This window comes from Vanessa cardui, chromosome 2, assembly GCF_905220365.1.
Source record: "Vanessa cardui chromosome 2, ilVanCard2.1, whole genome shotgun sequence".
NCBI classification, from domain to species: Eukaryota; Metazoa; Arthropoda; class Insecta; order Lepidoptera; family Nymphalidae; genus Vanessa; species Vanessa cardui.
This window is the reverse complement of record NC_061124.1, coordinates 5,107,597-5,133,281: the sequence shown is the minus strand read 5'-3', so window position 1 is coordinate 5,133,281 and position 25,685 is coordinate 5,107,597. Positions and strand designations below refer to the sequence as shown.

General features: G+C 32.4%; 2 protein-coding genes across 3 annotated transcripts in view; both read left to right on the top strand.

Annotated features, from left to right (window-relative positions):
- LOC124537554 (kynurenine formamidase) overlaps positions 1 to 2,348 on the top strand; it is a 31,663-nt gene extending 29,315 nt beyond the window's left edge. For both annotated transcript variants that reach the window (XM_047114439.1, XM_047114431.1), the window contains exon 5: positions 1,415 to 2,348. In XM_047114439.1, the coding sequence (XP_046970395.1) occupies positions 1,415 to 1,874 (460 nt within the window). In that variant the 3' untranslated portion in view covers positions 1,875 to 2,348. The remainder of the gene's footprint in view (positions 1 to 1,414) is intronic.
- An 8,371-nt stretch (positions 2,349 to 10,719) lies between these two features.
- The window catches only part of LOC124540628, a 54,300-nt gene continuing 39,334 nt past the window's right edge, over positions 10,720 to 25,685 (top strand). Inside the window, exon 1 of the mRNA XM_047118294.1 lies at positions 10,720 to 10,922. Coding sequence (XP_046974250.1) covers positions 10,914 to 10,922 — 9 coding nt within the window. The 5' untranslated portion in view covers positions 10,720 to 10,913. The remainder of the gene's footprint in view (positions 10,923 to 25,685) is intronic.

Here is a 25,685-nt window from a genome sequence, read left to right as displayed (position 1 = left end):
CGAACTGTTCGTATCGAAACCGGCAAATTAATTCAAAATAGTTTGATCTTAATTAAAAGTCAGGCCACTTTTGTCGCTTCACTTGAAAATATACAATAATTAAAGAGAAATTCAATAAGCAAAACCTATCGATTTTGTTTCGAAAGTACCCGCTAATTAGGAATCACAAAAGGTGTCGATCCTATTGTAACCGCGACCTTCTTTACTTGGTCTTCTCTATTCATTTTTCAATAAAGGAGGTATTATTAATTTGTTTCTCTTAATTTTTGGTTAAAGATTTTTATAATTTAAAAGCATAAATATATTTTATAAGTCCCTCTAGTCTCTAACACCACATTATTTGTTTTTTTTTTTTATTTGAAAGGCCGGGTCTTAGCTTCTGGGTTTATAATAGTAGTACCTTCCTCACGTTTAGTATTTGTAAGTAATATTAACCTCAAGGAATAGTAGTATTTTACGCGTAAATCTTAGGAACTATTTGTTTCATTTTAAAATATATTCTTGTAGTAACCATTTTATTAAATAAAGATGATTTAAAGAATGACTAAGATTAAACAACGGTTTAATGGAGCGGATCAGTAACATCAAAAATTAATTCATCCATATATAAATAATCTAAATAAAGCGCGGAAAAATAATACGGATAAGACCGCCAAGAACAATATATAAAGTTTTCGATATATTTCAAACAATTCTAAACCCTTTTTGATTCTCATTTCGACACTTTAAAATCATGTGAGATTATAATCTCATAGTATTAACAATTTAACGGCGATATATATTATTATCTCATAATAATATATTAAAAATTTTGCCATGTCTCGCAAAGTCGTCTATGAAAGCTTCGTAGTAATTCATGATAGGCAAAAATAATATAACACCAACATCAGTGGCAGATTCTAGGAAGTACCAAAAAAGGGTTGACACAAGCATTTTGTGTTGCCATATAGGAATTTCGATTATAAGCCAGATCACGAGAAAAAGACATTTCATACTGATCTGCTACTAAGCCAAGAACGTCGCGAGGCGAAGTTTGGGCATCTGCCGAAACCATAAAAGTTAACCCATAAGGCCAACTGCTAAAAAGATTGTAAAATCCAAAATTAAATTTAACGCAGGTGAGACCGTTGAGTGCCGGCAGTAAAATATAAAATTTTGCGGTATATTAAAATTGAAAAATCACTGTCAATTTTGGCCAGGAACTATATGACACATTTAATATTATTGATGTGTTCTTCATATCGCATGTTAAATACATGGAACACACAATTACACAAAGAATACCTGATTAAAATGTAATTAAATTAGATGTGTTTTTTTTTAATTAAATTAATCGCACACAGACTATTCTTTCCATTATTAAGTATATATTTCACTTGGTCTTTGCCTCACAATTTTTTATTTTTTTTTTCAGAGGTGTATATTTCGCCGGCCATTCAGCTGGAGCACATCTGGTTGCAAAATTGCTGTCAAATTCAGATTTCCTCGAGAACACACCAGGGTCCCGTAGGCTTCAAGGGGCTTTCCTCATCTCCGGAATTTTCGACTTACGGGAATTAATACACACAACAGTGAATATAGCTGTCCAGCTCCCACGCGAGTGGGCTGTCCCGCTCTCGCCTCAGTTCGACTGCTTCACCCACCTCCAAGCTAGAAAAGTAAGGGTGTACATTTTAGCTGCACAAAATGACAGTCCCAAATTCAAAAAACAATCAAGAGAGTTCTATGAATTGCTATACAACACATGCTTGATGCAGAACATGTACTTAGAGATAAAGGATGATATGGATCATTTCGATATCGTAGAGTGCTTCGCGAATAACGATAACTATTTAAAGAATTTATTGGTACACGATATTCGTAAGCATTTATAAATCGGAATATAAAACCTAATATATGTAAGTCGAGTATATATTTGTGAAATTTTATATAATTATATAAAATTAGGTGCGCTAGATTATTATACAATATAATATAGTGTGTAATTCGGTTGTTTTGTGTTGAGTTTAAATATTTTAAACCATTATTAATTAAATAGTTGTACTGTTGTATATTGCAACGTTATTTTTTTTTGTATAAAAAAATATAACAATAACGTTATAATAGAACATATAAGTACTCAAATTAAAGAGAAATCAATGTAGTTTTAAAGTTGACTATAAAATAACATTCCATATTATAACGTTATTTAACGTTAATAAGTAAGTAAAACATAATAATTATGTTCTTCATTACCCTGCTTGGGTTAAGTTATAATAATCGTTACTAAGAGATGTAATATGTTCAAATAATAAGAATTTATAATTGATATTGTTGCCAAAATAATATAATATCTAAGGATAATGAAACGTGTATTTTTTTTTGTATTATCCCATCCACAAATGTATCCTTTTCTATTTATAGATATATTTTTATTTTTGCTTTTTACAAGGAGCTCATAAAACTGATAAGTAACTCCTCATTATTATTATAAAGCTAGCTAGTAACTTAGACGGAATCGGAACTGGACCATAATTTATAGAATAGGTACTTAACTGGGCTTTAGCCCAGTTAAAAGAGAGAGAGAGGAGGCTTTAGCCTCCTCTCTCTCTCTTTGAGGAGAAGGTTAGGAGCATATTCCACCACGCTGTTCCAATGCGGCTTGGTGGATTCACATTGTAGAATTTTGTTGAAATTAGACATATGCAGAGTTCCTCACGATGTTTTCCTTCACCGCTGAGCACGAGATGATTTATAAACACAAATTAAGCACATGAACATTCAATGGTGCTTGTCTGGGTTTGAATCCGCAATTATCATTCATCGTTCTAACCACAGGGCTATTTCGCTAACTCGGAATAGGTACTCGACCTGTACGGAACGACTACGTTTTAATTTGATTGTTATAACCTGACAATTAGTTTGTCGAGTAGGGGCCATAATTGCTACCGCACTAGATCACACGTGGGCCGTGGAGAATTTTGACAATCACGATTGATGACTCATTTATAAACACATCTCAATTTTTAAAGACTTGACTAATTTACGTAATCATTTGATTAGTTAGATTAGATTAGTTTTATAATTTTAACTAGCGACCCGCCCCTATGATTAAAAACATATAATACATAGTTTAGAATGTAAAAAATGTCGTCCATGTATTGTATATAAAAAGCTGCCCCTCGAATCATTATATGTATTAATTGCGCAATTTTAAAGATACATACATAGGGACAGACAGCCGTAAGCGACTTTGTTTTATACTATGTAATGTTGATAATGATAATGATGATGCATTATATATAATAACTAAAAAAAATGGCACGAGTGACGTGTCAAAGTTAAGAGAAATCATAAAAAGTTCATAACAGGAAACAGCTGAGTAAAACAACAAACACTGTTTTTTTCATACACGAGCTCGTTTTAGAATGTAGATTAAATAAAATCGTTTTAAAATTGCTTAAGCTTCGTTGACCTATTTTCTTTTATATATTTTTTAAACGAAAAAGAGAATAAATTATCGTCTAGTTAGTTACTTGAGAGTGATTAATTATTCGCATATTGTTTTGCAATTTTAAGCACGTAGGTATATGTACACATTTTTTGTAAATATTACTAGTGAAACACAACAAATCTACCTTTAGGATATAAAGCCGGTCAATTCAAAATCAAAATATCTCTATTGAGTACATCATATAAATATGCCTGAACTGCCAAAAAACGTAACAATATTTTATAAGCACGATTTATGTTCTTGTAAAAGTATTAGATAGGTCTAAGAAAATTTACGAGCGACGCCTGTACCTACTTCAAGATGTAATTAATTTACCGGCTTCAGGTTTCCCTTACAAAACAAGTATACAACAGTTGAAAATTGTTTCGTATACAATTGCAATAAAGTTTTGTTCACGGATTCTGTTACCGCAATATAAATATTGACAAACTATCTCGCGCTTTACTTTCAATCGGACTCGATTAAGATATGTAAACTAGCTTAATCGACTTTAAACAAATCTTATACATTAATTGCGTAAGCCCTTTTTGTCCCATTATTATGGGATGATGGCTGCATAATTATAAAAAAATCGGTTATGATCTCATTTTGATGAGATGAATGAATGAGCCGTAGATGTGCTGAAAATAAAGAGGATTCTTAATTCAAATTTACTTTCAAGTAAATATAAAATACAAAATAAAACTATATATCTACTACTTTTAATTTAAGAAATATATTACATCAAATCAAAAATAATTTAATTCCAGTATAATTTTACAAGCACCTTTGAATTTACGAAATTGTATTAAATGTAAAGCTTTAAATTTACAGTCCGTCGATAAGAACCGATAAGAAACTCACTAATTACTCTAATTCCAACGTTTTAAATACAAATTTATGTTAACCAAATTCAATTAAATGAATATAATATATTCTGAAAATGAACAAGAAGGTACTAAGCACGCTTTTCTATCATCTATAGGTAGATTCTTATTTTAAATAATATGTTTTTTTAAAAGGAATAGGATGTTTTTTTTCTCTCTACAGCGTCACGAGTTGTAATACTCAAGGCGAGTGTGGAAATGATAACGACAAATTAGAAATGCCAGTAAAACGTACCAGTAGTAGTACGTAGAATTAATCCATTTAACACAAACCCAATTTTAATTAATCAGTCGAAAACAGAAGAAAAATATAGATATTTATATATATATTTGTTATTTTCTTTATGATATAGGTAGGCGGACGAGCATATTGGCCACCTGATGGTAAGTGGTCACCATCACCCATAGACAATGAGGGTGTAAGAAATATTAACTATTCCTTATATCGTCAATGTGCCACCTACCTTGGGAACTACGATGTTATGTGCCTTGTGCCTGTAGTTGCACTCGCTCACTCACCCCTCAAACCGGAACACAACAGTACTGAGTACTGTTATTTGGCGGTAGAATAAATGATGAGTGGGTGGCACCTATCCAGACGGGCTTGCACTACAAAGCCCTACCCATTTATATGTATAAATGTCACGACATAGGATACGAAAAAGAAATTTTTAAATTCTCATTTTTGAAACTAATACTAGCTATTACAAATATTTATTAATTGAATGTCAATCTGAAACCACTTTCGAAACAGTACATATTAGTGTTTCATATTTATTTCACTATTAGTGCGGCTTCGTGGTTGAGTAATTAATCAATTAATAAATATGTTATATTTTGTTTATATTTATCATTATAGAATTACTAATCCCGAAATCCTGGGTTCAATTCCCAATATGTACCGACAAAAATGAATATCAAGTTAGGAAGTTGACAGTCTTGCGTCAGAAATTTCATCGCCATCGTATCACTAAACCCATTGTGAGACAGAGGTATAAAGAGTGCTTCTGTGTTTGGAATTATTTATTCTTCGTCAGAAAGTACGTATGTCTGTAGATTCTTCGTCTAAAGATTTTTCAGTTATTCCAAATTGCCTATACATATATAATCTATGTATCTCCTCAACATCATCATTTACTTGGTGTTACGGCTTTGTGCAAGCACGTCTGGGTAAGTACCACCCACTCAACAGATATTCAGCCGCTAAAGAACAGTACCTACTTAGTATTGTTGTGTTCCGATTTAAAGGGTGAGTGAGCCAGTGTAACTACAAGCACAAAAGGCATAACATCTTAGTTCCCAAGATTGGTGGCACATTGGTGCTGTAAAGAATAGTTAATGTTTCTTACAGCGCCATTGTGACCACTTACCATTAGGTGGCCAAATGCACGTCCACCAACATATAATATAAAAAACCAACCAAAATCGATGAGAAGGACTATTTGTTAATCCGTCTATCAATGGTCATGTGTCTTTCCCATACCTACTCGAGTATACATATGTATCAAACTCCCAACAAACAATGTTGGCGTGACAAAGATAATTATATTGAAATATCAATTGCTTTCCAAGGCTATTTTCAAATTCCATAGCGTTGTATCGGTTACTTCAAAATAATATAACCTTTTAATAGATAATGCATATCAAACATAAAAATGATGAAATTACTCTTAAGAAATATCAACTTAGCACATTTCAAAATTTTAGAAATAAATATATTTTATTACGTGTTTTGATCCTTATTCGATAAAATACTCTATCGTATTATAATGTAAGGTGTATATTTAAACGCAATTTTTTTGCAGATGTTCCCTCTTTTTCATATTCAAAAGAACTTTGAGTAATCACAGCTAATGGGTATAAGGCATTCAAATTCCGGCGTTTTTTAACGAAATGGTGACAAAAGAACCATTGTCTGGGCAGACCGTGGACGGTTTTAACGTAATTAGTCCACAAGAATCCGCCCCTTGAATGGGACATTAAAAGAGTTTTTGCGTCTTATATCCACGTCGCTGAAACCACAAAGTTTTTGTTCATGAGTTATCTAGTCTAGAAATAAAATTTCTTTTAAAATTAAATATTATCGGGTACTGAAATTGTATTATCTTTAATCCTACGCTATATGGATAGAAGAAACCGTAATAAATAAGTAGTTGTCACAAAACGACGGACAGTATTACGACATATGATTAAAATAGACTTATAAATAAAGAGTAAAATGAAAAATATTTATTAATTTTATTTGTGCATATTTTTTAATTATTAAAATTATAAATTAAATCGAAGAATATTGTCCACACACAAATACGCACATCCCAAAAGAAGAGTCTAAAGAACGGCGGCAGATAGCAGTACCTAGTCCTTTTTACCCCAAGGGCACCAATAAAACTTTTATATGAAAATTTATATAAAGATTAACTACTGAATTTCTTGTCGATTCTCGTATGAGCTGAGATGGCACAGTGGTTAGAACGCGTGCATCTTATTTCTTAACCGATGATTTTGGGTTCAAACCCGCATTCCACCAACCCGCATTGAAACAGCGCGGTGAAATATGTTCCAAATCCTCTCCCTAATGGGAATAGGAGGCCTTAGCCCAGCAGTGGGAAAATTAACGGGCTGTTACTTTCTCGTATCGATTCATAATATGTATCTAATTATGTCTAAATGTTACTCCAAATGCAAATTAGATTGGGGCGTGACGACAATTCATAATCCCTCAATAAAGACTACTGTCTATTCCAAACTATAGCACTCAAACGATATATACTAGAATATACTTACAAGATTGATTTGTATATATTCAAGTCCGCAATAATAATAACGTAAAGTAAAAAACAATCATAATATCAGATACAAAATAATTATAGAACGAAGATCGCTTATGTACAAAGTGTTTTGTCTTTGTATCGTATTAAAGTATTGAATAAATATAAATTGTACTGCTCAACACCCACATTGAAAAAAACATTTAAAAATATTAATATTTTAAATAATTATATCTTGCATAACATATGAATAAGATGTTTGTATAAATATAGATATTGAAGGAACAAATGAAGTCAAATACAAGTAACAAAGATGTTTTAGGTATCTAATATCGCATACAAATTTAATCTGCAAGGATTATTTATTAGTTGTATGACTACACGAGTACACAAATTCTACAATACTAGTAGTGTTTCTTGAATTGGAACTAGCTGTGTCCCCCACTTCGAGCGCGTTAGAATTAAACAAAAGAGTAACTGTTGTAGTCAAAGTTACTCCTTCATACATCAGCTGTCTGCCCGTGAAAGCCCCTTGAAATCGGTCCAGCTTTTCCAGAGGAACAAGGAGAAACAAATAGACAGGCAACACCGACAAAAATGTAAAAAATTACATTTTGGTATATTTACATATATGCATAGGTATACATTTTTATTATATGTATATTTTATCTAGATAGGAGATAGACCAAGCAATGTGGTAAATAGCATGTGATGGCGAGTGACCGTCGGCCGTAGAAATTCGCAATGTAAGAAATGTTAACCATTCCTACTATCGACAACGGGCCATCAATCTTAGACATAGTTACACTGGCTGACTCACTCTTCAAACCAGAACACAACATTACTAAGATGTACCTATAGAAAGATACCTTGACTGTGTTAGGCCTATAGCAGATGCCACTTTCTTTAAATCAGCAAAAAAATTATAATCTGGTCAACCCATTCTTGTCTTTTCATTAATTTTATTTGATAGTTTCCTAATTATTTATAAGTAAACTTGTGTGTAGATTAAATTTTACAGCCACTACTAATGAAAAGGTCCTGAACCATTTTAACCCTAAATTTTGCAATCTTAGACCTGGGTCAACTCTCAGAGTAATTCCCCTTGAACACCCTAAATGTACTTGAAAAGCCATATCACCACATTAAATGAGGAAAATTGTGCATTCTAAGCTACAAAAACAATTAAAACTAAATAAATATTCACGTAAGTAAACATATGCAACAATAAAATAAAATAAAAAAGTACAATACTTAAAGTAACTACCTACATACATACATGTAGTAAGTACAGTCGTTTGTCACAATCTCTAACATAATGTTTAGTCAAAATCATTTATACATAAATAGGAGGCTGCACGAGACATTATAATTAAATTTCATCAACGATACGAGAATTCAATTAAGCAAACAGCCGCGTGTCATTGTATTTACGTTACCGGCAACGCTCTGTAATGATGCTTTATTAACCCCAAATTTATTAATCGGGGATCACATTCGTGGTGTCATCCTGTACCTGTCTCCGTCGGTGCTATAGGCTGCACAACTGTGAACAACAACAGCTTATAGTGCACTGTACGTCTTGCACGAATTAATGTACTTGTGTGCCTTCTTACATGAAAACAATTGCAGTCGAACGCCGATTTTCCGAATTAAATATGACCGGGGTCGATTCGGATAATCGGATATATCGAGCTAAAAAAACAGTTCTATAACCATAACAGTTAAATATATCTATACTCCAAACGAATTCCTACTTGTTACAACAAGAATTACAGGGTTTCTTTTTTATATAACGCTTAAGACCGATTCGGATAATTAGCGATTCGGTTATACGACGTTCGGATAATCGGCGTTCTACTGTACTGTTATTTGCTATAGATATACAAATGCAAATTGAATATGTAAAAGATAACTGATGTAAACTCCATTTTAACCATTACCTAATAAACAACATCTGACAGCAAATTGACGCAAAATAATTGACCGAAAGCTTGATTGATGATATTCACTATGGTTTTGTGAAAAAAATTGACGTTTTGAACGTTATCGGACGCAACTGTTATCGAAATTTTGGAAGTATAGTAAAGTAAAGTAAACAGCCTGTAAATTCTCACTGCTGGGCTAAAGGCCTCCTCTCCCTTTAAGGAGAAGGTTTGGAACATACTCCACCACGCTGTTCCAATGCGGGTTGGTGGAATACACATGTGGCAGAATTTCTATGAAATTTGTCACATGCAGGTTTCCTCACGCAATCATCGGTTAAGATGCTGTTCTAACCACTGGGCCATATCAGCTCTTTGGAAGTATAATAAAGTGGAAATAAGTAGTAGTGTAATAGTGTTAATAAATATAAATTAACTATAAACTCTTAGTAGTGCGCAATATAGCTGAGTTATTAGCAAATCGCATGAAATACGTATTTCATGCGATTTTATCTATGGTTTGTTTATCTTTATTGCGACTTTCATTAGCATATATTATATATAATTATTGTTTATATAAAAAAGGAGAGTAAGGGTTCATTAAAAAGGAAAGAATCGAAAGACTTTAAGCCTCCACATCACTATTTTCGCAGGTAAAATTATTTGCACTAACGAAGCATGATGTATAATCGCCGGCGATTTTTCCGAACCGATGCGACTTTTTCAAAGGCCGGCAACGCACCTGCAAATCCCCTGGTGCTGCTTGTTTGCCATATAACATATAAAAAACATATCTTAATATTGTTATATACCTCTTTGAGTATTCTATTAATAATATAATAATTGTAATGAGGTCATAAAAATCAAGTTTGCCGATTTCAATCTGAGTTTTATTAGTAACCTCTGTCAAACGTTTTAATATTAAGGTTTGTCGAATGTCCTTTCTAACCTTGAAAGGTACTTTAAGGTACCAATAATTTTCTTTAATGAAACCGAGAATTTAGACATCAAATACGGATAAAATTAAAAAGATTTTTAATTGTGTTTCAAACAATACGAAAAGTTTAAAAATACAAAGAAAATACTGTTAGTAACGTTTTAAACTAAAGAAAAAAATCTAAAACTTTGTATAATTTAATTTTCGAATGCCCTATTTATAGTATATACTTGATCGGAATTATTACTCTAAACTACATTAATTTAGAATCGAGTCTTATATAAAATAGACTCAAATATTGAAATAGAAAAACGAGAATAAATAAAACAAGTTCAAGTCTTAGCAAACAAGACGAAGTAATAAAATTGAAATTAGAATGGAAACAAATTATCTGAAACACGAATCCATTCAAATGAATTTTCCTAAACATGAGAAAAAACTATGCTCTTTCCAAATAAAAAAACCAATTCTGTAAGATGTCTCGTCTATTCGTCTCGATAGGCTATACAATATATAAAAAAATACAATCATCACAAATAGTTCACCATTTTATTTCGCAGCTCGTAAATAACCCCGAACAAGATATAAGAAGTTGTGTAAAAGTAGTACGCACGAATGAGAATAAATTGGAGGGAAGGTACGTGACGGCGGCAAGACATTCGCCGTACTAAGTGCAGGTTGTTTTAGGGCGGGCGGCGCGACCGCCTGCAGATCGCCTCGCGCACTCGATCCGGTCACACCACACAATGTGACTCGCCATCCGTGACGAACATCGCGAACATGCTACGAAACTAACTTGGAAACTTACCTCCAACAGAGAGGCACTAAAGCAATATCTTCAATAATCTCAGTAGAGTAGGTTTTTAGACATTTTAAATATATATCGACGACTTTAACGTCAAAGTTCCTGTGCTTTCGTCGAAAATGCTTAAGGTGAGTCGTAGATCCAAATATCTTTATGACGTACTATCTTGTACTATATTTTCTTGAAAAAAGTTACTTCATAAGTTTAAAGCTAGGATTTAGTCAGAAGAAGAGGTCACGTGTGTCAGGATGATAATAAATCCAATTTATTTATCCAAACAATTATCCGATGATTAAAAAAAATATATTGTCTCATATGAATCCTAATTCAAAATAATATTTAGTAATGAGTTACTAAGAAACTAATTCCGTTCGTATTTGGAAAAAATAAAAGTAATAAAATAATATTACCAAATTGAAAAATTTCGTTGTGAATATTTTGCAGATTATATTATCTATATAAAATGTTGATGGTTAGTAGCCGCGGGACTTCTTGTACATTTTAATTATAATATATTTTTATACCATTTCCTCGTGACATGTCACTTAAGTATAAATAATTATTAGATTAATTATGGTAAATACGTGTTGTACGTGCGACATATGATGTAGCTACAGCATTAATATGGCAGTTTTACACGAACACCATTAACCGCATATCAATGGCATAAAACCCATTTTAATATTCAATTAATTTTCAAACCACTATATTTCTATTATATGTAGAATATATGACATTTCACATCCTCTCTGCATGACGAAAGTAAATCGTAAATTAAATCATATTAACGAATAATAATTACAAAAACATGACTCCAATATTTCTAGGTTTCTTATTAGAGTCTCAAACAAAAATATATATAGACGGACATCGGATAGTATTTGTATTGAATAGGTAAAAATTCAATAACAAAAAGTTAGTGCTTATGCTACTTCAAATCAATAAACAATTGATTTGATTGATTGAATCTAATATAATTATACAATCAAAGACTATTTAATAATACTTGTTGGTAGGGCTTTGTGCAAGCCCGTCTGGGTAGGTACCACCCACTCACCAGTTATTCTACCGCCAAATAACAGTACTCAGTATTGTTGTCTTCCGGTTTGAAGGTTGAGTGAGCCAGTGTAGCTACAGGCACAAGGGACATAAAATCTTAGTTCCCCAGGTTGGTGGCACATTGATGATGTAAGGAGTAGTTAATATTTCTTACAACGTCATTGGGTGATGGTGACCACTTACCATCAGGTGGCCCATATTCACGTCCGCCAACCTATACCATAAAAAAAAATAAAAAAAAATAAAAAAAAAATAAATACGTAAGTTACGTAGTGTTTAAAAATAGAAATTTATACCAAATTTCATGTTTCACAAGTATTTACGAATTCAAATAAATGTCAATTTGAATTAGAGTTACAGAATCGAATAAGATCTAATAACGTGTTTTATATTCTGTTACAAGGGATATAAATATTATGAACTTATATATTTTTTCAATTTCGATACTTTAAAAAAAAGTTAAATTTAAATTTGATGTCCTTAAGCCGCTTATTATATTTAAAGGTAAAAAAATAATTTTATTATATTTTGTTAAAAAAATACTCGTTTTGGAAAAATTCTTTCCGTATTTTATATTCAAATTCAAGATATTTTTGGTATTCTTGTTTATTTCGAATTGATTACAATAAATACATTTTCATGTGTCATTCATCGATAACTTAATTCCATTATAAAGACACATAATCAAGTTACTGTATACTTTTCGGGACTTACAATTAAAAAATTAAGACTTGTACTTTTGACAGTCCCGATCTTGATACCAAAATTCGCAAAAAAAACAATAGTTACAATGGTAATAATAATTGAGGGTGTAAGTTCTATATAGAAGATTCATTTATTCCTCTCCAACCTTCTTCAATATGCTGATTGTCAAGTTTTGTATGTGATCTGGTGTGTCGTGATGAAGGACCAGACATATTAATTTAGCTGGTATTTGGTCCATGAGTCGAGATGGCCCAGTGGTTAGAACGCGTGCATTTTAACGATGATGCGGGTTCAAACCCAGGCAAGCACCGATGGTTCATGTGCTTAATTTGTCTTTATAATTCATATCGTGCTCAGCGGTGAAGGAAAACATCGTTAGGAAACCTGCATGTGACAAATTTCATAGAAATTCTGACACATGTGTATTCCACCAACCCGCATTGGAACAGCGTGGTGGAATATGTTCCAAACCTTCCCCTCGAAGGGAGAGGAGGCCTTTACCCCAGCAGCGGGAATTTACAGGCTGTTGTTGTTGTTGTTGTTAGTCCATTTCTTGCTGGAGTTATCAGGTGTTCAAACGATGCCCTTCCTATCCCACCATAAACACAGATATTGCTTATTGTGAGTGAATTCGGATTTCGTTATAGTCTGTGGAACTTGAATATCCTTTACAATAATCTTTTTCGCACGTTCGTGTCGTAGGTAATACTTTTAATCAGTAGTGATCAATCTTTTGACAAACGTTTCAGCTTTATAATGTTTCAATAGATAATCGCAAATGACTACAAGATTAGGTTTCTTTCAGTGAGATCGTGTGGTATCCAAATACCGACCTTTTTTGTGTATCCAGACTTTTTCAAGTAGGTCAAAACAGTTTTGGAACACTTAACACTTTAGATATGTCGTAACTACTGATATGCCAATTTTGCTCTTTTCTTTCAAATACTACCTCAACTTTATCTACAATTCGATCAGAGAACACTTCACCTTAGACATCAAGATTTTCCAAGTGAAAATGCTTGAACAAATTTGAACCACTCTCACTGATATATGGTTTCAAGTTCATATTTTTTTGCGGCTTGGCTCGCATTTTTCGAGTTTTTAATAAAAAATCCCAATTTATCGAATTTCTTCGTCAGTTTCACTAATTTTTATCGACAGAAAAACAATAGAAAAATGGCGCGAAACTGTTTTTACATTTCCTCTTTCTGTTTTTGAAATGTTATCTATTTAATAGTATTAAAAACGGACGGATACAACAATACAACCAAAGAGATTTTACTGCAATTTTTTACTTATAAAATACTAAGACTCGTCCACCGACATATCATTTCATTATATAATTCACATCTTTACTTTCAAGGATACTGATAAAAAAATAAAATAAAAATAAACACTTTGAAATAAATAACAAGAGTAAAGTATATACCTACACACAACACACGATGTATTTTTTTTAAGATTTATAATTATATACTTAACTCCACGTTAAGCGTTACGCGTCCCTCCGTGGGCCGTTGCGTGATGTTATATAACCGATAACCTTACTCTATAATAAGGTATCTCCATAAATGAGGTTTATCGCAAAGAGATTTTCCAAATTAAGCTTTTACATTCCGAGATGGGAACGTTCAAACCAATTTTTCAACTGTATATAAAGATAATTATTTTACATAGTCAACAAAATCAATAAAAAACAAACAGCGTATTTGAATCATAAATTCATTGAAGATGAAATATGTGGAAATATATTTTCATTTTACGTTAATTTTATGTCCGATGTATCCGAGAGGAATGAAAGGATCAAAGTAATATTTTTCATACTCACATGTTTTCCTAAACAAACACGAATTTCAAATGCAATAATCTAGCTCCACATTTAGATTATACAATTTTTTTATTTATTAATTTAAATAAACAAATTTAAAGAGAGAACATAGCACTGTTGATATTTTTAATAATGATCTCAAAATACTATCTATTTATTGATATCTAAAATAAATAAACCAGAGATACTTCTGATTACAAGTGAAACTTACTCGAAGTTTGTAAGTTCAAACCCAAAAATAATACCGATTTTTATACACGTAAATAGCGTTCTCAATTCATATCGCCTGTGAGAGATATCATCGTGAGGAAACCTACATGTGTGGAATGAGAGTCCGCCACATATGGATCCACAAAACAAACTAGTGGAGCGAAATGGAATATGCACCAAGACTTCTCCACAGAAGGGAGACCTAGCCCTTAATAAAAATCGAATTCAAATACCAAAATATTTAAATAAGATCTTATAAAGACCTAGCGACCCACCCTGGCTTTTTAAGGGTAAAATATATTAGTAAAAAAAGGAAGGAAGTGCTCTAAACCTTCTTTATCATACATATCATACTTTATATTTCTTCTTGCGATTTTTCCAAACCGATACGACATGGGAACCTTCAAGAAAAGAGCATACTCCTTCCTTAAAGGCCGGCAACGCACCTGCAAGCCCTCTGGTGTTGCAGATGTCCATGGACGGTGGTAGTCACTTTCCATTAGGTGAGCCTCCTGCCCGTTTGCCACATATGACATAAAAAAAAGTAATATTTTATATCCTTTATTTATAAGCATGAGTGGGTATGAGTATGTTATAAATGAATTATATTAATAATAACTTTATTGTGAAGCATATATCAAAAAGTATTCACGGCATATAAATTCCAATTTGGATCATTTAAACGGCCAAGGTGAATATTTTATTGTTAGAGCAAATTACCCGTATCGCAGAGGGTTTTTTTTGTTTGAACGTAATTTGAAATCGGTGATCTTTTGAAGTATATTCGAATGGTATTGACTCGGGCAAATTTAATCTAAATTCAAATATTAAATACCTAAGGTAACTTACATTTCTAGAATAAGCATGAATATTTCTTACGATACGATAACAGCCATTATGTACAAAATGTTTATAAATTATAAATGCTTATCAACCCTTACACAAAGAAAGAGCGGTAAACTCGTTCTTATACAACTTAGTGAAAATCTTACATTTATTAATTGCGGGATATTTACCATTTTTTTTTTTGTTCGGTGGAGCTCGATATTTCGACATTATCTATGAATGTCTTGTTCACGACACCACATATCAATATCCACCAAACAAAAATAATAAAAAATCATGGTAATTATTAACTGTAATAATAAAAATAGCCATGTTTGTTTAAAATCTTATGCAGTGAAAATCTATTGAGTAGTTTTAGAATAAACTAGCTATGCCCGCAACCATGACACGCTTGAATTACCAAAAAAAAAAATATTGTAGCCTAAGCTACTCCTTATTATATCAGTTATCTGCCAGTAAAAGTCTCGTCAAAATTGGTCCAGCCGTTCCAGAGATTAGCTGAAACGAACAGACAGACAGACAATGTTATTTTGGTTCATGTACCATGTATACATACGCATTGAGTAAAAAGGAATATTCATTATATGTATAGATTAGCGGAAATACAGGCAAAAGTGTTTTTGTTCTAGACTATATATAAAAAAAAACACTTTTAAATTGACAATTTCTCATCATAGTTAACGATTCGTGGGCAGAATCTACCTACATACCTAATGTAGGTAGATTCTGCCTACACACCGCCAATTAAATGACATAAGTGTATAAAAAATGAAATCAAATCAAATATTTATATACTCTAAATACTTTGAATTATATGTACAACATTATAAATGGGAAAGTAATTGTCTGTAACTCTTTCACGGCAAAATAAATAAACCAAATTTGATAAAAAAATTATTAAGCCAGCTTGAACTCCAAAGAAGGACAGCCTAACTAACATCTGACGAGAAACCCCTAAAACGCAAGCGAAATCGCGGTCGACAACATTTAGTTGTCCAAATATAAAGATACGCAGTAACTATTTGATATATGTAGGTAACCAGTAAATGGACCACCTCATCGTAAGTGGTCATCACCGCCCACATACAATGTAAGAAATATCAAACATTCCTTATATCGCAAATGCGCCTTGGGAACTGAGATGTTATGTCTCGTGCCGTAGTTACACTATCTCACTCACCATTCAAATCGAAACACAATACTGCGTACTGTCGTTTCATAATAAAATATCTGATAAGTGTGTGTGTGTGTGTGTGTGTGTGTGTGTGTGTGTGTGTGTAACCCAAGAGAGTCGAGATGGCCCAGTGGTTAGAACGCGTGCATCTTAACCGATGATTTTTTCTTCTTTTTTTCTTTATAATTCATCTCGTGCTTAGCGGTGAAGGAAAACATCGTGAGGAAACCTGCATGTGACAAATTTGATAGAAATTCTGCCACATGTGTATTCCACCAACCCGCATTGTAACAGCGTGGTGGAATATGTTCCAAACCTTCTCCTCAAAGGGAAAGGAGGCTTTTAGCCCAGCAGTGGGAATTTACAGGCTGTTGTTGTGTAACCCAAAGAGATTTTACACAAAGCAGTACCACCGAGTCTTTGCTACCAATAAACTATAATCCATTGAACCAATTTAAAGCGTCAATCATCAGCACTAAGACGAATAAATACAGTATTTTGGTATAATACAAACGGTTCTCAGAAATCGAACTGATATTTCAATACTTTTCTTCACGGCTACGACTTTTATTACTAAAAATTCATTAATAATTCCATTAAGAACTATTATAACTTAATGTTAGAATAATCGTTAACAATTTAATCTTAATAGAATTCATTATGTACGGTATAATTTGTTTGCTTTGAACCCGTTCAGTATCAGTTGAATACATCCAATTACAGCCAAATTTAGTACATATTACGTTTGTGACTTGAAATCAATTCCGTAATACTCCATACCAGCTGTATTTATTATAAATATATTACAAATCATAATCTCTACAAGCAAAGTAATCTTCTATATTATGTAAAACCAATTATATTTCTAAATTTCAACCAACTAATCTTATAACATTGAATAAGCGATTCTTGCAATTGTAATATTATATATATGTTATATGTATGTATAAATTTTGTTTCGTTTATCCCGGAAACAGTTTTAACGATTACGCTTGAATTTGGTAATTAGATCAGGTTATTCTGTTTAATTTCTAATATAGGTATTTTAATTATTAGTATTTTAAAAAACCGCAAATATTAACAAAACATTTTTTTTATAACTAATTATTATTATTATAGTCACGAAAACTTTTCTTGGCCGGTCGCCCAATGTTAACTTAACGAAGTCACAAATAATAAGTTATTTTTTATTATTTGAAACAATTTGTAGTTTCAAATATAAATAAATATTAGTTTTTATGAATCTTATATAATAAGATGAATGGGCTACGAAATATACATATGTATTATTTAATTAATTAATTATAATAAAATAAATTTAAATTTCAGGAATAGGCTTTGGGTTTTTTTTTTATAATGAGTATCACACACGTGTAAACGCCCGAAGTGAGGTTATGAATATTCTCCAAATTTGCTTTTCTGTGTTTACAAAATACTGCAATGATTACAAACTTTTAAATTATGAAAGAACAAAGTTGTATATGTTACATTGTGGCTCAATGAAAGTGGCTTGATTATAAGCACGGCAGATCACAAAGTTCTGCGATCAAACACTGGAACGTACAAGCAAGAGATTAAAAGTTGGTTGTGTATTCTGGGTCCAAAATCGTGCGTCACACATTTCGGTCGTGTCAAATCTGACATTCCATCGGATCGTAACAATGGGCGAATATAAAGTTGATTCGTATTTGCACACAATTATGCACTTCATGGCTGTAGGCAGGGGGAGTTTGGGGGTTCAAAGCACCTAAGAAATTCAAAAAATGTTTTGGCGCTAATTAAACAAACTTATTTGTTACAAAACAAAATTATTTATTGGTTTCTTCAAAAAATTAGGCCGTCTGGCCTTTATATATTTAGATACGACAATAAATCTAAACTAAATGAATTATTTTAGAACTAGAGGCGTGATAATAATCATACAGCTTACATTTTATTAAGATACAATTTTTTGTCATAATGTCATGTTAGTAGTGTTAGGTACTAAAGAGGATAAACTTTTTACAGAGTGCCAATACATTTTGAAATGTATAAGACGTACATTCTGTATATATTTTATGGAAGACTGCTTGGCTGCATCCGTTCCCTAAATAGGGTAATCGCTCTGACCCCTCCAACTAAGGCCTATAGCCATCACCTTCTTGCTCTCCAAGTGGAGTCAGTTATAAACTGCTAGCTTGTGCGGTACCATCGGGGTCGTTCAGCCGGTGATCTTCTAGTTTACCTTAATCGCAGATGGGCGGAATTGAGAGCAAGGGGGAGCCATTGGCGGCCAGTTTGGACATAGCGAAGGCCTTCTATTGCATATGGCAAAAGGAACATATTTCAAAGCTCCTTTCCTATTCCCGGGAAATTGTGCAATTGGATCACCAGCTTTTTGGCAGATCGGAGCATTAAAGTCGTTATCTATGGTACATGCTCTTATATAAAATTCGTCAATGCTGGCGTTCCACAAGGGTGCGTTCTATCACCCACTCTGTTTCTTCTGCATATCAATGATTTGTTTCAAAACGGGAACATTCATTCAATGCTGGTGTTCCACACCACGAATTTGTTGAATGTTTTCGGCAAGGCAAGACAGTATTTCACGTCGGTCCATCGCCTAAATAAAAAATAAGCGCAAACTCTGCCCCACATGGAATACTCCTCTCACCCCTGTGTGGATGCTCCTCAGTAACAGCTCCTTCCATTTGAGCGTATCCAATGCAGAGCGACTCGAATTATCGACGACCAAGCCCTTTCCGACCTGCTTGGTCTTTTGGTTTTGCGTAGAGATGTTGGATTACTCTGCACCATAAAGATATTTTCTACCTCGCACAACCATTCTGTGGAAACAGCTTTCGCCGGCGGTTTTTCCGAACCAATAGGACTTCGGACCTTAAAAAGAGCGTTCTCCTTCCTTAAAGGCCGGCAACGCACCTGCAAGCCCCCCCGGTGTTGAAGATGTCTATGGCCGGTGGTAATCACTTCCAATCAGATGAGCCTTCTTGCTTGTTTGTTTTTTTATAAACTAAAAACGTTGATTGTCTTTTAATTAAATTTCTATAAATTATGTAAAATTTTACTTATACTTTTTATTTCTGGAGCTCGAACCCCCAAATAAATAACATTTCCAAGTAAAAAAAAACCTCTCATAGTTTTAAGATGTTACAAACCATATGTCTATACGGGTTTATTCCGATAATTTATTGTGTTTCCGATAGATTATTCCAATATATTATTTTGAGTTACAAATTCATTTTATAGACAAAAATACTATTTCATAGATGCAAATCTAGAATGTATTTTAGGTATGGATCATACCATAAATCTCTATTATTTACTGAGGCTCAGTCTGGATTTGCAACTCTGACATGTTCAATATCTTACATGCTTGATAATCTTATAATGTATCACGTATTTGTAATACAAACGCGTTAAAACCTGTTTACTCGATTAGGCTTAAAGCATTACTTATATTTACGAATAAATTTGCGCTTTTTGATACTTTATGATATATCTTTTACGCATTCAGAAAAAACTCGTAAGTACTATCTACATACATATATTAAAAGGTATTCCTGTTTTACTTGGTCAAGCCAAACCTTGAGAGCCTATGGTTTTTATTGAACAAAAGAAAAATAAAACATAAAGCGTTTACATCAAATTAAAATATTTTTTATGCAAATAGGCAATTAAGCGCCAATGCGAATCCTCATATTTTGAAATTTAAGCAAGGCTACCGCCGTCATGCAAATAAACAAAACACGAACCATACAATGCCAGGGCGGGTTAATAGTTTTAAATAAATTGTCATAATAGATAGTCTATTTCCATTTTATGACTAAAAGCCTCCTTCTCCTCAAATTTAGAGGTTAATCCACCGCTTGTTTTAGAACGGGGTCGTGGACACACATGACAGACTATCATCAATCACCTGAATAAATTTTTTATCGTTTACCGTCAAGAATGAAATAAATTTTTGTCAGTTAAATATTCAGAAATGTTTAGCAGGATCCACCCACAATCATGATCAAGCTTTGCCAGCAATGGAATGCTTTTATTTTTTTCACAGACTTTTTGTATAATTTTAGATGCACCTTATTGTGTAATTATCTTTATTCAGTTCTAAGTCCTGTTTAGTCATTAGTAACCATACAGTACCCCTACATAGCCTTCTGGTGTATTATATGCTATATGTAATATTTGACCACTGAATGCCTACTTTTTATGCCTACTACCTAATGACGAATTCTTAAAAGTCAACCTAAAAAATCTTATCAATGACAATGGGATTTCAACAAACAGTTATTTTTAAATTGTGTTTGTAATTTTAGTGTCTGCATACACTTAAGCAGTAGTAATAACAGTAGTAGTGATTAAGGGCTTAAAATATTTGAAAATGAGAATATTGGAAGATACAGTACATCTTCTATTTTGTGAATTTATGCACGAAATTTAGGGATTGCAAGCCACACGTCACGCTTACTAGTAAATGATAACACTAAGAATGTATCCACTCCATATGATGTTAAGTTATTATCACCAGCCCATTACCTACTCCTACATACATGAGTTGATATGTTCGGATTCCCTAAGTAGTTCAACACCTGCGCCGCTTCGCTGACGGTGACATTAATAACAAACGTCATGGAACTTCATAACATACTAAACGTAACTAAACTTATCGCTATGTATAGAACCAGCTGTAAAACGGTCGTTTTGTTATGTGTTAAAGAATCTGAAAGAGAGGAAGGGATCAACGGAAATTAAAAAAAAAAGAGTTTAAGTGACTACGCACAGTTCCGCGCGACTGGTCGTAGTCTCATACGTTCAGTAGTTCACATTTAATTGACAAACAAAGAACATTACATATATTATTACAGTTCCTTATTAAGACTGGCTTTTCTAATTTCATTCATTTTGAAAGGAAAACATTTCAACAGTAAATGACGTGATCAAAGTTCACTTTACCTTTAAATTTTCGAAGATTTGTGATCGATACTTTGAGTTGTAGTCATGCATTTTTATAGTTTGCTAATTATTTAATTAATACTTTGTTACTATAATGAACAAACAATAACTCTGTTATTCGTTACCAAACACTAACAATTTATATTTCTTTAAATGTGCTATTACCGAAGTGGTTTTGACTTTTTTACCCCATGACTGGTGACGTTTCGACGGTGACCACTTACCATTAAGTCAACTAGAAAGTTAAATAAAAATGAGACCTAGTACTGAGAGTATTTTATTGTATGACGATCAACAAAAGGCATAAACCGAATGATTCTCACGTTACTCGAGCCAGTGGAAATAAAGACGTAACAAGAGCGTCGTATAAAGTAGACAAGACCCTTCCTAACAAGCCGTTCTTCTGTTCAACCCTTGCATACTACTTACCAATTTTAATACAAATATTTTACAATCGCACTTGCTTTTATATCATTCCAATAATTATTGTAAACACAACACTTTGTCGCATTTTCGCTGAATTTCGAACCCGTAATAGATTTTCGATAATCAAAAACCATGAACCGGAAGACGCAGCGTAGACAGGCCCCCTAATGATAATTTTCACAGGCATTCTATTATTAATTCAAAAATATATTCTATTTTTAAAAAATTACATGACATAGGACCAAATGTTGATGATAATCTTCGTAATCATAATCTTTATAATAACTATCATAGTAGAAAACAAAGTCGCTTACCGTTGTCTGTCTATGTATGCTTAGATCGTTCAAATTACGCAACGGATTTCAATGCAGTTTTTTTAAAAGATACAAAGATTTGAGAGGAAGGTTTTTGTATATTATACGTGGACAATATAGTAAAGAAACAAGAAAAATCTGTAGTATACTTATTATCAGCATTTCACATATATTAAAATAGATATTTATATACATTTGCATTAAGCTTAAAACCTAATACATAAATCCTTTGTACGTATCTTGTTAGTGTAGACTGAGGTTTATAGTAGGCTTACGACTGATATCCAAGTGTTGCGGTGGTCTTACTTATTGTTAGTACCCCCTTACTCTAATAGCTTCTCTTCAACTAAGTTAATCGTCTGCGTTATGTTACGATCCGTTAAATTCACGATTTATTGAAGCGCGGGTAACCAATGTGGATTGATTCCTGTGACATTTAAACATAAATTACTGCTTGACATTAATGTTATAAAATTACGGTGAGGCTAAAAAAGTTAACACATTTTTATAGAGTTTAAAAGTATCTGAAGGATAAATCTCAAGAACATACTGTCTATTCAATAAAACTGGAGGAATGATTGGTAGATACACGGTATAAATATGAACATACAATAACATTTTAAACAACTTTTTAATTTGGTACTTAGATTATTTGACAATTACATAAATATTCACATTACATAAACATGTTTACAATTAAACAACAACATTCTTAAACAATAATCATTCTGAAACAAAACAATAATTGCATATTATGTAATGTAGGATCAAACAAAGAAAAGACTTTTTAAAATCATTTCCTTAATAAACGAGCAGAGATTATGGAACTTCGTCATTCAGTTCAATTCAGTGGTATTACCTTTTTCAAAATTAATACATTTTCGTAGTTAGAAACGTAGATCCATGTTATAACAAGCTTAGCAAGTATATCTAACTTGTAATGTTTGTCTTTGTGGGCTAATCTTGCAAGACGAATTAGAACTGCTGCCTGTTATCCTAAAGATAATATTTGAAACATAATAAATCTTAAATATTAATAGCGTAAGCCGACTTTGTCCCAGTGATTATGAGGCGATAACTGCGTATAAAAAATCGATAAAGCTCTCATTTTGAAGAGCTTCAGATGTACAAAAAAATAAAGATATTTTTTAAGGACATTTTACTAAAATAATTAAAAAGTAATTAAAAAAAATATTTAGAAAAAAAAGTAACTGGCTGGTTAGAGAGTGGCATCAAGAAAAAAATGAAAAAGTCAAATATAAACTGAACTTATATATACAACATATTTGGTATTAAAAATATCATTTAAATGAGGTTTCATCAAGTTGGCGCTTAATATAGACAATTGACATACAGTTTACGTTGAAGAAAAATTCAAAACAAAACCTTTAATATCTTTCGAAATTCCTAAAATAATCTTTTCAATTAACGCAAACGCGTTTCGTTGGACCCTCTAGTAATAATAATAATGTCGTCCTGACTACGGCCGTCACAGTGGTGAATCGAAGCCTACTACGCAGGACATACTATGATAACATACAAACACAAGTTGCAGGTGCTCTAGGTATTACGTCATTCTCATACTCCGATGGGATGGCAAATCGACGTCGACACGACCGAAAAGAGTACAGGCACAAGAAAAAGGCTTTTATACGTGCTTTCCGGGACACTGGAGTGACCCTTCCAAATTCCAGACTCCGGCCTCTTACTGAAAGGTCTTAATAAAAAAACTTAATAACGTCATCGACACGACCTACGGATTATCCTCACGACCTCGGGATCGTATATACTCATAAAGCCCTGTTTCCGACTCCGCAAAGTCAATAAATCCTTCTTTGGGCATTATATATGTTTTAACTGAGTTTCATTCCGATTATTTTTGATTGATTCTGCGTTACGAACTAGTGATAGCTTCACTAAGTTTATTTTGTTAAATGACGAATCAAAAGTGCTTATAAAGACTAGTTGAATAAATTATATTTTGATATTGATTTTGATTTTTACTAGAACAACGAATTATAAACACAACGAAAATCTTTAAAAGTGTCCTTTCACGGATTTGAACGTGTGCTACGAAGACGCTCACACTTTTCAACTAAATACAACAGTTCTTATATACAATATCCATTTGTAATCTTATTTACTGGGTTATGGAGATATTATAATAAATATATTATGAATTTTCAAAAAAAATAATAATAATTGGAAAACATTTTGTCTTATGTTATAGTTTTTAAACACCAACTGATATTTAAAAATAAAGCTAAATTAAGCCATTTTTATTTATGAGATGTACTTGGCTATATTATGTATATTCCGATATTTATTGACCACACAAAGATTGTTAAAGAGATAAAATTGGTAATTATGGAACTTGGGTCATTTTAATGGAATAGGTTTTCCCATGGGGCCGTGCCAACCTATGCTTACTTATATTCTCATATGTATAAGACATATATACATATACATATACATATTAAAGCGAGCAAACTGCGTTGCAACGCTAGTACAATAAAATCGTGTAATTTGTTCTACTAAATAAAATACGTAATAAGTCCTTAAAACCTTGAAAGGTCAATATCTAAAGTAAACGGCGGAAGAAAAATACAATTTAAGAAGCAAATGTTTTTTGCTGATTTATGTAAATAAATGAAAATAAAAAAAAACAGACGCGCCCAAAGAACTCCCGTTTCAGTTTTACCGATTTTATTATTGTTACTATCGAGTTCTAAAACCTATTTAGTAACTATTATTACTACTCATTACTGATTATTACTGCAGTGTCCTACAACATCAATCTTTCTCTAAAATAGCCTTCTGACGTATTATCAAGTACCATAAATCAAAGACAATAAGATTTACACATAGACAATTTTACAACTGTTTACTAGTGTGATATATTTTAATTAAGATCAAAATTAAATCAATGTACTACTACATATCCGATAAATAACGTCCCAAAATTTAACAAAGTTAAATTACGAAATACAATTATATGCAAGTTTTAAAAAAGGAAAGTTATAATCTAATTTAATAAACCAATATAAATAAAACTTATACCAGAATACGCAGCGCATTTCGAAGAAAGTTTTAGTACATAATACTATTAAATAAGAAGCTGTGCTTCGTAACTTCACACGGTTAAAATTCAGACTTGACAATATATTCACGTTCTTGTATATGATAATTCCTAGCATATTAACTTCGTACGAAAATAAACGTTTAATTCGATCGAAAGGATTGAATGTTCAATGACTTAAAAATTAATAAATCTGATGGAACTCGCAGGTCTTTTCAATACATACGCTTTAATGTGTACATACTCGCTTTTAATAAGCAATGAAACCTTATTTGAATCAAAATAGATTGACCGACC